Here is a 16,271-nt window from a genome sequence, read left to right as displayed (position 1 = left end):
AAAGGAAAAAAATTATAAACTCGATTATATTTAAATTAAAATTTTCTGAATGACAAAAGACACTCTAAGCAAAATAAAAATACAAGCCAAGACTAAGAGAAAATATGTACAACTTACATAATTGATAGAAGATTAGTATCCATCATGTATAAAGAATCTCTACAAACCATTAAAAAGTAAATATCAAAATACAAAAATGAGCAAAGGATATGAATGGGCAATTCACATAGGAAGATACAAGCATCACCATTTACACACATGCAAATGTTTCATCTCGTTAATATTAAAACAACATTAGATACATTTTCACACCTATCAAAGTGGTCAGATTACAATGTCTGGCAATATCAAGTATTGCAAGAATATTAGGATATGGTAACACTTGTATATTGCTGGTAGGAAATTTGTTTTGGTTATTGCTCTTTGGAAAGCAAGTTGGCAACATCTGGTAAATGTAAAGATGCTTAAATTCCTAGACCCCATCAATTCTTCTCCTAACGATTAACAATGGAGAAACCCTCATAGATATTTACTGTGAGACAGTACATGGGTGCTTATTGCAGCATTGGTTATAGTCCATAAATCGAAAATGAATAACTTCGGATATTCGTACAGTGGACAGTGTTTGTGAGCAGTTAAACAAATTAGATTTAGTAATCTAGTTGTATGGAAAGTATACTGTTCAATGCAGATATAAAGAAACAGCATAAATAATCACATGTTGGAGTCCATTTCTATAAATATTAAAAAATTCAGAACAAATTCTTACGTATTGATTCATGTGTAAGCACAAAAGTCTGAAAACATAGTAAGGAGGATGCATGCCTGAAGGGTAGTGGTTAGCTCTGGGTAAGGAAAGGGAGAGTGGGGTTTTTGTCTAGTTTGTAAAATTACACTTCTGCTTTTATGATAAAATACAATGCAGTGCAGTGCAATACAATATAATATAATTTTAATCATATGCATTTTAATCAAGTACTCTATTATACAGAATATGGAATTCCATTTAGGCAGTTATCACAGCACTAATTTCTTAAAATGCAAACTCCATGACTTTGTATCTCTCAAAAACAGTTTTGCAATTGCACATATTAGACATTTTTTAAAGAAAGACAACATACCCTTAACTGGAAGCCACAGCATTGACAAGCTATAATTTTGCTGCTATGAAATGAAAGGAAACTAACTACTATTAGTGAGTATCCTTTTTTGAAAATGTAATTATGTAGAAACTCCTCTTTACATTTTCCCAAACCTGAATATTACACATCTCCAAAGATACAAGTCGAAGGCTGCTGAATTCTCTCTGAAACACCTGGTCATCATTTTGGGAACTCCTCCCAAGACCAACTTTGAGCATTCTGACCATGTTTCTCTCACCACCACGGTTGGAAGAACATGGTCAGTGCAAGCCCCCACATCAGTCCTGTTTGTCTCGGCACCCCGTCTGCCATGTTCTTGGTGCAAGCACATGACAAAAGGCCTTTTCCTGCTTTCTTTTGTCTGTTAAGGGGACGGCTTTGCTGACCGTCGATCAGAGAAGATGGGAAGACCTGAAGAGCCGACTGAAGATCGCACAGCCTCTTCATCTCCCGCCTCGCCCGGGTACCCAAAATGCTCTGATTTTATTCATGTTGGGCACTAGTGTGCACGATTCCCCAGGAGTCTCAGATTTAAATTAAAATAATAATCGTGAGGCCGCTGGGAGGTTGTGCATAAGTTAATACAGAAACAGCCTCCAAACCACAGATCTCTCCATAAGGCTGTTAAAATCAACCACCCAAAGGCTGTGCTTCAGTGCTCTCAGACTAAGCCTTAATGAAAAAATGAATTTTTAAATAAAATATATTTGCTCTTGCCTTTTAAAAATATAAGTGAAATGTATTAAACTGACAGAAATTGAATGATGCACTTCTCCTTCCAATATAGACGGCATCATGCACTGTCGTTTTGAATATTCAGAGCCAGCCATTGCTGCAAAAACACCTCACAATAGACGGAACTGTTTGGGGAGAAAAATGTAATGGGTTTTAAGATAAGCATTTAAGAAAATAAACGACAAGAAAGTAAATGTGACCTGTGTCTAAAATGCCCTTGCCCAAACCTTTCTTTTCTAGATAATGATGGTTTTAGAGCTAAAATGTATGACATAACCCAGCATCCATTTTTTAAGAGGACAATCGCATTACTCGTCCTGGCCCAGTCGGTGTTGCTCTCTGTCAAGGTACTTCGTTTCACCCTAAGACTCCGGGAATGAATTTTGTATTCAATGCTACATCCGAGAGTATCACAAGCTGCTATATGCATTCGCGGTTATGTTCTTGGGTATAAAAATGAAGATTCACTGTCAATGGCAAAGTGGGCAGAAGAGGGGCAAACCTGTATGTGTCCGATGGACGTGGGCAACGACTCGTGTGCTGTTTCTGTTGCAGTGGGACGTCGAGGACCCGGTGACCGTACCTTTGGCAACAATGTCAGTTGTTTTCACCTTCATCTTTGTTCTGGAGGTACTGTAATGAGTCAGCTAGCTCTGGGGGAATCTGTGCACAGTTTTAAAGTAAATCAGCCTCCCTCTTTGATGCCACTTACTCTCCTCTCTGTGTTCCATTGCCTTTGAAGTTTGCCCTTAGGATATTTCCTTCTTAAGCGGTTCTGCTTAACTCGAACAAAGACATCACTTTATCCATCAGATTTTTCTAACTACAGAAATGCTGCTGTCGATTGTTGTGTCTGAACATTGGCCTGTCTAGTTATGCGAGTTCTGATATTTAGAGGGAATGGTGCAAGCCACTATAATTCATTGACTCAAATTGCAATAGAGAGGCAAAGCAAGTTGGCCCAGACAAGATTATTTTAACATGTGATTCTCATAATATTGCTTTCCAGGGCAGTCTTCCTGAAATACAAGCAGATTCTTATTTTGCCCTACACTGGTTGATGTTTCCCAAAATCTATGGCCTTTTGCTTAAGGAAGAAAAATGTCCCATGATCAGAACTAGTCATAAAACGAAGAGGAAAGAGTGTAGAGAACACAGATTTGTAAGCTACTTAGCTTCAAAAATAAAATCATATATCTTGGTAATAAACTCTTATTTTTAGTTACTACATTGTTTACAATTGTTCTTTAAATAGATAGTATAACCGAGCATGCTGGCTCACTCCTGTAATCCCAGAACTTTGGGAGGCCAACGTGGGTGGATCACCTGAGGCCAGGAGTTTGAGACCAGCCTGGCCAACGTGGTGAAACCCCATCTCTACTAAAAATACAAAAATTAGCCAGGAGTGGTTGCACGTGCCTATAATCTCAGCTACTCGGGAGGCTGAGGCAGGAGAATTGCTTGAACCCGGGAGGCAGAGGCTGCAGTGAGCCAAGATCATGCCACTGCACTCCAGCCTGGGTGACAGAGCGAGATTCAGTCTCAAAAAATAATAATAAATAAATAGACAGACAGACAGATAGATAGTGTAGGCACATGGCCTAAAAGGAAACCTCAAAGGGCATTAAAGTGTTTGTCTCATTTTCAATGGAAAAGATACTGTGTCCACATCAAATAATTTAAAATTTTCTTCATTTAAAAAAAAATACATACACATAATGCATCTCAAGTTAATACATTTAAATATGTACTAAACACTCTCTCTGTTTATTTTCTTCTTTGCTTTTTCTCCAGGTTACCATGAAGATCATAGCAATGTCGCCTGCTGGCTTCTGGCAAAGCAGAAGAAACCGATATGATCTCCTGGTGACGTCGCTTGGCGTTGTATGGGTGGTGCTTCACTTTGCCCTCCTGGTAAGCATAGTAGTCAAGTTGATTTCAGCTGATTATTTCAGTTTGGTTCAGTTCTGCTCAGTCCTGTTTCCAGTCTCATTTTACTCCACATCAACCTGCTCTGAGGTGTTAGATGGACCTCCCTAAAGCCCAGCTTTGACTGTGATGGGCTCTCAGACATGCTTGTGTCTACATGTACACACCCCCACACTCTTCACACAGGCAAAACCTGGCCCCTCAAAGACCTAGATGGTGCAAGCTAGAATGAGAAGGACCTTCAAGATCTTCTGGTTTAGCCCCTCATTTTACCAAAGGGGAAAACAAGAAAGAAAGAGGAAGACTGCAACAGAGACTGAGAACTGTCCAAATTCACACAAGCTAGTATCAGAAGACTATAGTCCTGTTTTCCTGTTTTCTCAGCTGAAATATAGCATTTGTTCCACTTTGTTATAATCAGTATTTCACAATGTGACTCTCAAGTGCTTCCACTGTTTCATTTTCTATAAGACATTTAGCCTCCACTTCTCTAAAGCATATGATTCTCCATCTCTATATCTGTGTTCTGTTTTACCTAAAGTGCCTTCACCCTCCATTCAGTCTGAGATCCCACTCAAAATCTGCAGCTATGGGTGTACTGAACTGTAATCTAGGGCCATATTGTCCAATGAAAATAAAATGTGGCCACAGATATCACTTAACATTTTCTAGAAGCCACAATAAAAAAGTAGTAGTTTAGAAAATATAACTATTAAATTGTTAATAATTATAATTAAATGATTATTAAATAAATATTAATTTAATAATTATTTAATTATATAATTATGTAATATATTTTATTTAAAATATGTATTAATTAAAAGATGCATTATGTGTATGTATATATTTTATTTATATATTTATATATTATATATTAATATATATTTAATTATATAATAATTAATTTAATAATTATTTAATTATATAATTATTTGGTTATAATTATTTATATATAATTATATAATTATAATTATTTAATTATTTATATACTTATAATTATTATGTATGTAATTATACTTATTTATATAATTATAATTATATAATTATAATTATTAACAATTTAATAATTATATTTTCTAAACTACTATATCCAAAGTATTATTATTTTCATGTGTAAGCAATATAAAATTATTGAGATAAGTTGTATCCTTGTATCTGTGTGTGAAGTCTTTGGCTGAGTATGTATCTTACATTTACAGCATATCTTCATTTAAATTGCCACATTTTAAGTGCTCAGTAACCACATGTGGTTCCATGTGGCTGCTGGTTACCATGTTGGATAGCACAGCTCTGGAAGATATGGGTCCTAGTCTAGGTTCCACCATTTTCCAGCCTTGACTGATTTATTTGCCTTCAATGATCCTTTGTTTCCTGCTCTGAACGGCCAATATAACTTCATAATCCGCCTATTCCCTCTGGCATTATGAAGATCAAGTGAGATAATATATTTGAGGCTTTCTTGAACTAGAAAGATTATACAAGCCTGTAGGCATTATTATAATTACCTTCTTTTTGTTAGTCATACTTGATCTCATCCCAAGGAATATTATCGGTTTTTCCCTGTTTCCTTCTATCCATTCTCCCATCCCCTTAATGTTAGAGACATGCTGGGAAAGACTCATTTACACATCCTAAAGGGCTTGCCTTAATACGAGACGCTGTGCTCATGAACATAGTGAGCATCCTTCTTAAACCAGTGGTTACCTTCAGCATCAGGGGCTGTATGAAGTCTAGGTGAGCTCTCAGTCATCCTGAAGTATTTTCTCAGCAATAAATGGTTCTCAATTCCTAGTACAAGACACAGTACTAGTAACTGAGAAGAATGTAATAAGCAAAACAAATATAGTTGCTGCTCTTGTGAACCTTATATCCTAGAAAAGTAGATAGATAGTCATCAATTGCTCACAAATCTATGAGTATAATGACTATGATGAGGGAGATGAAGGAGAGCCTGTGTTCCTGTGACAACATAGATAATAGTGGGAGATGGCTTCATCAGAGAGGTCTTGGAAGACATCCCCAAGGGAGTGATGGCTCCATCTGTAGGATAAGGGGAGGGCATTTCAGGTAGTTGTCCCTGTGATGGAAAGATGACAGAGCTGGAAGAAGGATAGATACATAGTACTAGCATAGTACAAGATTTGGATGGGTAAGAAGGTATCAGACCTCTTAGGACCTTGCAGTCCAGGTGAAGAATTCAGATTCTCATCCTAAAAACTATTGGTTGTCATTACTTCCAAAACATAAAGAGGGAAGGTATCTGCAATAGATCTTTAGCTAACATGGGAAGAAAAGGCAGCAAGGCCCATGTTTTTCCTTCTCCAGATAAAATTTGTATTAGTCCCTTCTCACACTGTTATGAAGAAATACCCAAAACTGGGTAATTTATAAAGGAAAGATGTTTAATTGGCTCACAGTTCCACATGGCTGGGAAGGCCCCAGGAGCTTACAATCATGGTGGAAAGGGAAGCAAACACATCCTTCTTCACAAGGGAACAGGAGAGAGAAGAATGAGTGCCCAGCAAAGGGGGAAGTCCCTTATAAAACCATCAGATCTTGTGAGAACTAACTCAATATCATGAGAACAGGATGGGGGAAACTGCCCCCCTTAATTCAATTATCTCCACCTGGTCCCTCCCACAACACATGGAGATTATGGGAACTACAATTCAAGATGAGATTTGGGTGGGGACACAGTTAAACCATATCATTCTGCCTGGACCCCTCCCAAATCTCATGTCTTCACAATTCAAAATACAATCATACCATCCCAACAGTCCCCCAAAGTCTTAACTCATTCCAGCATTAACTGAAAATTCCAAGCCCAAAGTCTTATCTGAGAAAAGGAAAGTTTCTGCTGCCTATGAGCCTGTAAAATCAAAAGCAAGTTAGTTACTTCCTAGATACAATGGGGGTACAGGCATTGGGTAAATATACCCATTCCAAATGGGAGAAATTGGCCAAAACAAAGGGGCTATAGACACCATGCAAGTCCAAAATCCAATAGGGCAGTCATTAAACATTGAAGTTCCAAAATAATCTCCTTTGACTCTGTCTTATATATATCCAGGGCACACTGATGCAAGAGGTGGGCTCCCATGGCCTTGGGCAGCTCCACCATTGTGGCTTTGCAGGGTACAGACCCCCTCCTGGACTGGTATTGAGTGTCTGTGGCTTTTCCAGGCACACAGTGCAAGCTGTCAGTGGATCTACCATTCTGGAGTCTGGAGGATGGTGGCCCTCTTGTCACAGCTCCACTAGGCAGTGCTCCAGTGGGGACTCTGTGTGTGGACTCCAACCACACATTTTCCTTCCGCACTGCCCCAGCAGAGGTTCTCCATGAGGGCTCTACCCCCGCAGCAAACTTCTGCCTGGACATCCAGTTGTTGCTATACATCCTGTGAAATCTAGGCAGAGGTTCCCAAACCTCAGTTCTTGACTTCTGTTCACCCACAGGCCCAAAACCATGTGTAAGCCACCAAGTCGTGGGGCTTGCACTCTTTGAAGCATCGGCCTGAGCTGTATATTGGCACCTTTTAGCCATGGCTGGAGCAGAAGCTGCTGGAAGGCAGGGCACCATGTCCCAAAGCTGCATAGAGCAGGGGGAGCCTGGGGCCCACCCACAAAACCATTTTTCCCTCCTAGGCTTCCAGGCCTGTGATGGAAGGGGCTGCTGTGAAGGTCTCTGGCATGCCCTGGGGACATTTTCCCCATTGTCCTGGTGATTAGCATTCAGTCCCTCGTTACTTATGTAAATTTCTGCAACTGGCTTCAATTTCTCCCTAGTAAATAAGGTTTTCTTTTCTATAAAAATCATCAGACTGCAAATTTTCCAAATATTTATACTCTGCTTCCTCTTGAACACTGTGTCACTTAGAAATTTATTCTACCAGATACCCTAAATCATCTGTCTTAAATTCAAAGTTCCACAGATCTTTAGGGCAGGGGCAAAATGCTGCCAGTCTTTTTGCTAAAGCATAACAAGAGTCACCTTTGCTCCAGTTCCCAATAAGTTCCTCATCTCCACCTGAGACCACCTCAGCCTGGACTTCATTGTCCATATCACTATCAGTATTTTGGTCAAAGCTATCCAACAAGTAGGAAGTTCCAAACTTTCCCATATCTCCCTGTCTTCTTCTGAGTCCTCCAAACTGTTCCAACCTCTGCCTGTTACCCAGTTCCAAAGTCGCTTCCACATTTTCAGGTATCCTTATAGTAGCCCCCGACTCTAAGTACAAATTTACTGTGTTAGTCCTTTTTCATGCTGCTATGAAGAAATACCCAAAACTGGGTAATTTATAAAGGAACGAGGTTTAATTGACTCACAGTTCTGCATGGCTGGGAAGGCCTCAGAAAACTTATGATCATGGTGGAAGGGGAAGCAAACACATCTTTCTCCACATGGTGGCAGGAAGAAGTATGAGTGACCAGTGAAAGGGGAAGCCCCTTATAAAACTATCAGACCTGGTGAGACTTAATCATCACAAGAACAGGATGAGGGAAACCACCCCAGTGATTCAATTGTCTCCACCTGGTCCCTCCCAGGATACATGGCGATTATGGGAACTACAATCCAAAATAAGATTTGGGTGGGAACACAGCCAAACCATATCGAAATGCAACCTAAAGCCACTGAGTCCAAGCAAAAGTCAAGTAGACTCCCTAATCCCAGATAACCTCAGAGAGGAAATCTTAAACCCAAAAGACCAACTTCCCTTTTCTGCCTAATTGCCTTTGTTCTTCTCCAAGAACCTCTTTGGTCTTGGAAGGATGCTCATTCTCCACCGTATTTTGCAGTGGACTATTGGGAAGGAAAGTTCCCCATCCAAGGATGCTATGTGCACACATTCATGTGCTTGGACCTCACCAAGGATCTCGCTGGACCCCCTTCGCGGGGCCCATCTGTGACTGTCATCATTTGGCTAGGCAAGCCTCCTTGAGAGTAATCACACTGTGGCATCGGCTGAATGTCAAGGTTGTTATTGCAGTTATAGCTGGTGGGATCTTTGTTTCTCAAATGAAGCTTTCTTATTCATAAAGTGCAGTCATCTCTTCCTGCTAATCACACCCTTGAAAAAAGAGCTGGGTGTGTTCCTGAGCAGGGAGGACCTCTCTGAAATCAGCTTAGAGGAACGAGTGTATGTTTGTTCTTCAGTGGTGTCTAGAATCTGACTTCTGGCAATCTTTTCCACCATCAGCCCTTTCTCTTTGCCAGGATTCCTTTACCTCCTATGTCAGTTGACCTTCCTATGTTGCACTGTTATCCTGTGTTTTTCACACCCTGTATGCAAAAGAGCTGGTCACCATTTTATGTAAAATAAATTTCAAAATACAGAATTTAGCTGAGCAAAACAGAACCCGAAGTTTCATTTGAGATTGAATTTTAAATCTAATATTTATTCATGAGTTTTTGCAGTGACCTTTTCAGCACCTTTTTTAGATAACTTTCTTATAATAATTTACACATATTAAGCTAATTATTCAGTATACTTCACAGAAGGCTTAAAAAATGGAACTGTAACAAGATCTTTTGTGCAAATTATGAGAAGCTGTCTTCTGTTTAAATTTCAGAATGCATATACTTACATGATGGGCGCTTGTGTGATTGTATTTAGGTTTTTCTCCATCTGTGGAAAACATGTAAGTACTTTGTGAAGAATCTTATCTTAAAGGTCATATATGTGTTAATGAAAGAATGGTGATTAATTGATTACAGCCTTACCTCGGGTATTTAGGGATGTAATCACAAATTACTAGACATCATAAGTCAAGATTAACAAATATTAAACATTAGTAAATGAATCAGTAGCTTAGTTATCATTCGATGTGTTTCCTGCCATTTATGTTGCTTATTCTTTATATTCAATAATTAAGTAAATTATTTAAATTTATTAATTTAATTAAAGATAACATCAGTCATGAAAACAAAAACCAATATTCTTTCTTAATGCATTTTTATTTTTATTTTCAATAAAGTTAAGTAACTTTAAAGAAAAATAATCTTTAATGAATTTTTATGTTTCCATGATTCCAGATTTTTTTTTTTTTTTTTTTTTGAGATGGAGTCTTGCTCTGTCACCAGGCTGGAGTGCAGTGGCAGGATCTCGGCTCACTGTTTTCTCCACCTCCCAGGTTCAAGTGATTCTCCTGCCTCAGCCTCCTGAGTAGCTGAGATTACAGGCATGTGCCACCACACCCAGCTAATTTTTGTATTTTTAGTAGAGACAGGGTTTCACCACGTTAGCCAGGATGAGATTCCAGATTTTTTAATATTATTTGTTAATGTTCATGGGTATATTCCACATATATTTTTCATTTTTTACAATGCTGTTTCCTTTTTTATTACAAATGTTATTTCATATATACATTCCATATATACACATAACCAATATACTTAATATTTGGTAGTTATTTAGTATTATACCATTGCTTAGGTTTGTTTTTGTGAAAGTCTGTTTGTGGAAGAAACCTGAGTTTACTTGCTGTCAGTCAAAAATGTGTAGCCCTTATCATAGAGAATTGAGGAGCAGGAGAAGAGAAAATGGAAGGTGAAAATGCTTAGTGTTACTCTTATTAATTTGTGTGAAGAGGCTGAAATGTTTGAAGTAAGAATAAAATTTGCCCAACACCTGGTGGGTTTTGAAGAATATTTAGATGTAATACCTTATAGAAAGCAACTTTCAAATGATACACCTAAGAGTGACTTTTGAGCCAATCTGCTTAAAGATTAGTTGCTACCCAGGTCTTCCATAGCTTAATAGATTGAATATTCTCTCTCTCTCTCTCTCTCTCTCTGTGTCTCTCTCTCTCTCTCTGTCTCCCCGCTTCCCACCCCTGGTCCCCAGGTAACGCTAAAGATGCTCCTCTTGACAGTGGTCGTCAGCATGTACAAGAGCTTCTTTATCATAGTAGGCATGTTTCTCTTGCTGCTGTGTTACGCTTTTGCTGGAGTTGTTTTATTTGGTACTGTGAAATATGGGGAGAATATTAACAGGTTGGTGTATACTTATCTTTCTATTCATTTATCAAGCAAACCCTTTAGTAATAAAATTTTAAATAAACAAATGTTTTTTGTCTATTAAAGTCTAGGAGAGGGGAAAGGGAAGTAATCATTTGGAAATTAAAATAAAATAGCCAAGTTTTAAATGATATTTTTCCAGTTGAAAAAGGTTATTCAACTGAAAAGGTCTACTTTCAAAACCTTAGAAAAATTAGAAATAAAAGAAAACAAAAAGAATCTATAATTCCACCAACATTCAGTAATTATCACTCCCAATTCCAGCACTTTTTCTATCTACATATTGCCAAAAAATGATATATTATTTTTAGATGGAACAATTTTAAGATAACTTTGGGTTTCTTTCTCAGCAAAATATGGGAATTTAGAGCCCCCCAAATGGTTGTAATATATGACAAGCAGTTTTCAACGATTTGCCTAAGTTTTATAGATGCATCTTTTTTTTTTCAAGTCCTGATACAACAAAGTATATACCGATATGTCAAGTTGTAGGAATTAGATACATGGCTGCCCCACATTTTATAGCATCGTCCAAGTGAAAGAAGGAATCACTTAGTTGCCAAAGCCTGCCTACTTAGTCATTCAAGATGAATGGTAATAAATTAGTGGCCATGCTAGAGTTGGGTGTTCAGACAGCTATACTTGGAGGCAAGTATAAATGACAAATTAATAAAAAGGTATAACCTTTGGAAAAGGTAACTTAGCAACCAAATTTGCTACAACCTCCACTTGTTTTGGTGTTGGCAAACCATGCTATTTCATGACAAACCCTTCTATAATTCACATTCTGTTAATTTTTTTTTCTTAAATTAGGCATGCAAATTTTTCTTCGGCTGGAAAAGCTATTACCGTACTGTTCCGAATTGTCACAGGTGAAGACTGGAACAAGATTATGCATGACTGTATGGTAAATATCTCTCATCATGAACAAGGCTTAGACTTAGAATCAGCATGAAACTCTTGCAACACAATGTTGGCAGGATCATCCTTGTTAGCGTTAAGACTTTATGTATGAAATATAAATCCTGACACTTCAGTCCATAAAATTGCATTATTATACATTCCAATGTGTGAATATTTAGGGCAAAATACTCAATTAACCCAACTTGAGCTATTGTAGTTCCATTCAACAAATATGCATTTTGTGAGTGTTGTTCTTTCCCTCCCATCTTTAATATTTTGGTAATCAAAATCAAACAGGAAGCCCTTTAATTTAATGTATTCAGTGGATAGTTCACTGCCCCTCAGCTATATGCTAGGCCCTAGGTCTTCAACAACTCCAAGGCACACTCAAGGAGCTTACCTCAAGGGCTCTGAGTTACTCTTCCTTTATACTATAAAGTATACTTTATACTTCCTTCTTACTATATCCTGTCTTCCCCAAGCATCATCCTTCTGGTCTCAGTTTAAACAGGTCTTTTGCCTTAAGCTAAGACAGCCAGCTACATGTTCTTATGCTGCTCTATAGTTCTCCTTTGTAATAAGGAGCTGTAGTGAATTACTGGCTTACATTCATTTATTTTATCTCTTTCTCACCATAGGACAGACCAATGCTGTGTTAAAAAATGTCTGCAGTGATGGAAATCTGCACTGTCCAATTCGGGAGCCACTAGCCATATGTGGTTATGGAGCATTTAAAATGTGACTAACACAACTGAGGAACTGAATTTTAGTTTTAATTTTATATTATTACATTTTAATTAACATAAATTTAAATTTACATTGCTGCATGGAGCTAGTGGTCACCATATTGGACTGCACAGCACTCAACTGTCAGTAGGAAGAAGAGACAGGGCTGCCTATGTCTTTCTTACCAGTCTCTCCCCAAACTTGGCACAAACCTAGCACACAGTAGGAGCGCTGGGACTTCATGCATGAATTAACAAGGAGAATTTGCCAAATCAAATAGAACACAAGGCAAAATTTAATGAATCTTAAATAAAAATACAAGCAGAATGCTGGGATTATAGAAGAGAGAGCTAGTTTATCTGGCTGAGAAAAACCAGAAAGTTCTCTCAGAGGTGTCGGCATTTTATAGAGCCTGTAAACAATGAGAGAGTTTTTGATGACTTAAGTCTTGTGCTATTCCATAGCATCCCATAACAGTGTTCCAAGAATGGGGCTTACTCCTTACACAATTTGAATGTGAATTTGCTATGTGCAGGCACATCTTGTTTTACTGTGCTTCCCTTATTGCCTTTTGCAGACATTGCATTTTTACAAGTTGAAGGTTTATGGCAATCTTGTGTGGAGCAGGTCTATCAGGGCCATTTTTCCAATAGCATGTTTGCTCACTTTCTGCTTCTGTATCACATTTTGGTAATTCTCACTATTTCAGACTTTTTCATTATTATTGTATCTGTTTTGGTGATCTGTGATCAGTGATCTTTTGATGTTTCTTTTGTAGTTTTTTTGAGGGGTGCCATGAACCATGCTCAATAAGATGGAGAATTTAATTGATAAATGTCATATGTCTTCTGACTGCTGCACCGAACAGCTATTTCTCCAACTCTTCTCTCTTTTCTTGGGCCTCCCTATGTCCTAAGACACAACAATATTGACATTAGGCCGATTCACAACCCTACAATGGCCTATAAGTGTTCAAGTGAATAGAAGATTCACACATCAGTCACTTTAAATCAAAAGCTAGAAATGATTAAGCTTATGGAGGAAGGCACGTCAAAAGCTGAGTTAGCCCAAAAGCTAGGTCCCTTGCACCAAATAGTTACTCAAGTTGTTAATTCAAAGGCAAAGTTCTTGAAGGGAATTAAAATGCTACTCCAGTGAACACATGACTGATAAGAAATAGCCTTATGGCTGATATGGAGAAAAAATTTTACCGGTCTCAGTAGAAGATCAGACTAGCCACAACATGCCCTTAAGCTAAAGCCAAATGCAGAAGAAGGCCCTTACTCTCTTCAAATTTATGAAGGGTGAGAGAGGTGAGGACACTGTAGAAAAAAATGTTTGACGCTAGCAAAGGTTGGTTCATGATGTTTAAGGAAAGAAAGAAGCCATCTCCATAATATGAAAGTGTAAGTGCTGCTGATATAAAAGCTGTGGCAAGTTATCTAGAAGATCTAGCTAAAATAATTAAGGTGGCTACACTAAACAATGGATTGTCAATGTAGACAAAACAGCCTTCTATTGGAAGAAGATGCCCTCTAGAACTTTCATAGCTAGAAAGGAGAAGTCAATGCCTGGATTCAAAGCTTCAAATAACAGATTTACTCTGTTGTTAGGGACTAATGCAGCTGGTGACTTTCAGTGGAAGCCAATGCTTATTTACTAAATTCCAAAAATCCTAGGACCCTGCAATGGTTTGACTGTGTCCCCACCTAAATCTCATCTTGAATTGTAGTTCCCTTAATCTCCATGTGTCGTGGGAGGGACCAGGCAGAGATAATTGAATCATGGGGGTGGTTTCTTCCATCCTGTTCTTGTGATACTGAGTGAGTTCTCACTATAGCTGTCATGAGATCTGATGGTTTTATAAAGGTTTTTCCCCCCATTTGCTTGGCATTTCTTGCTGCCACCATGTGAAGAAGAACATATTTGCTTCCCCTTCCGCCATGATTGTAAATCTCCTGAGGCCTCCCAATCCCTGCTGAACTGTGAGTCAATTAAATCTCTTTCCTTTATAAATTATTACTCAGTCTCAGGTATGTCTTTATTAGCAGCATGAGAATGGACTAATACAGTCTCTTAAGAATTATGCTAAATCTACCCTGCCTGTGCTCTATAAATGGAACAACAAAGCCTGGATGACAGAACAGCTGTTTACAGCATGGTTTGCTGGATATTTAAGCCCACTCTTGAGACCTACTGCTCAGAAAAAAAAAAGATTCCTTTCAAAGTAGTACTGCTCTTTAACAATGCATCTACCTGGTCACCCAAGAGCTGTATCAGGAGATGTATAAGGAGATTAACATTGTTTTCATGCCTGTTAACACAACATCCATTCTGTTCATGGATCAAGAAGTCATTTCAACTTTCAAGTCTTATTATTTCAGAAATAGATTTCATAAGGCTAATAGCTGCCATAGATAGATAGTGATTCCTCTGATGGATCTGGGCAAAGTATATTGAAAACCTTCTGGAAAGGATTCGCTATTCTACATGCCATTAAGAACATTCATGCCCAGGTGCAGTGGCTCACGCCTGTAATCCTAGCACTTTGGGAGGCCGAGGCGGGTGGATCACGAGGTCAGGAGATCGAGACCATCCTGACTAACATGGTGAAACCTTGTCTGTACTAAAGATACAAAAAATTAGCCAGACGTGGTGGTGGGCGCCTGTAGACCCAGCTACTCGGGAGGCTGAGGCAGGAGAATGGCGTAAACCCAGGAGGCGGAGCTTGCAGTGAGCGGAGATCGCACCACTGCACTCCAGCCTGGGCGACAGAGCGAGACTCTGTCTCAAAAAAAAAAAAAAAGAACATTCATGATTCATGGAAGGAGGTCAAAATATCATCAACATTAACAGGAATTTGGAAGAAGTTGATTCCAGCCATTATGGATGACTCTGAGGGGTTCAAGACTTCAGTGAAGGAGGTCACTGCACATGTGGTTGGTAGAAATAGCAAGAGAACTAGAATTAGAAATGGAACCTGAAGACGTGACTGAATTGCTGCAGTCTCCTGATCAAACTTGAAGGAATGAAGATTGCTCCTTATGGATGATCAGAGTGGTTTCTTGAAATGGAATCTACTCTTGCAGAAGATGCTATGAACATAGTCATAATGACAACAAAGGATTTATAATGTTACATAAAATTACTCGATAAACCAGCAGCAGGGTTTGAGAGGGTTGATGCCAAATTCGAAAGAAGTTCTATTGTGGGTAAAATGCTAGCAAACAGCATCACATGCTGCAGAAAAATCTTTCATGAAAGGAAGAGTCAATTGATATGATAAACTTCCATGTTGACTTGTTTTAAGAAATCGCCACAGCCACCCCAACCTTCAGCAGCCACCACCCTGCTCAGTCAGCAGCTGTCAACATTGAGGCAAGACCCTCCACCACCAGCAGAAGATTACAACTCACTGAAGGCTCAGATGATTGTTAGCTTTTCTTAGCAATAAAAGTACTTTTTATTAAGGTCTGTACCTTTTTGGACATAATGCCATTGTGCACTTAATAAGCCACAATATGGTATAAACATGACTTGCATATGCACTGGGAAACCAAAACATGCATAGGACTTTATTGCAATATTCACTTTATCACAGCAGTCTGGAACTGAAACTGCAATGTCTCCGAGGTATACCTGTAGAGTCTATATTCCCAAATCTTAACCCATTACTTCAGTCAGAGAAAAACTTGCAAATGTCTTTTTATTTGATTTTCTGCAGTTTGATCACAGTGGCTACTTATCACTTGGGGCTGGTGGTGGTGGCAGAAAGAATATCTAGTGGAGATCAGTTCATTTTCATTGCGCTTTTAAAA

General features: G+C 38.6%; 1 protein-coding gene across 6 annotated transcripts in view; it reads left to right on the top strand.

Moving 5' to 3' along the window:
* Positions 1-16,271, top strand: part of NALCN (sodium leak channel, non-selective) — a 358,635-nt gene that overhangs the window by 327,094 nt on the left and 15,270 nt on the right. For all 6 annotated transcript variants that reach the window (XM_034936923.3, XM_063595854.1, XM_063595853.1 and 3 more), the window contains 7 exons: positions 1,512-1,605; positions 2,118-2,224; positions 2,433-2,507; positions 3,672-3,791; positions 9,378-9,446; positions 10,652-10,800; positions 11,638-11,731. In XM_034936923.3, coding sequence (XP_034792814.1) covers positions 1,512-1,605; positions 2,118-2,224; positions 2,433-2,507; positions 3,672-3,791; positions 9,378-9,446; positions 10,652-10,800; positions 11,638-11,731 — 708 coding nt within the window. The remainder of the gene's footprint in view (positions 1-1,511; positions 1,606-2,117; positions 2,225-2,432; positions 2,508-3,671; positions 3,792-9,377; positions 9,447-10,651; positions 10,801-11,637; positions 11,732-16,271) is intronic.

This window comes from Pan paniscus, chromosome 14 (genome assembly GCF_029289425.2).
Source record: "Pan paniscus chromosome 14, NHGRI_mPanPan1-v2.0_pri, whole genome shotgun sequence".
Classification (NCBI taxonomy): Eukaryota; Metazoa; Chordata; class Mammalia; order Primates; family Hominidae; genus Pan; species Pan paniscus.
The sequence above is the reverse complement of the archived record's forward strand: the minus strand, read 5'-3'. Positions and strand labels throughout refer to the sequence as shown.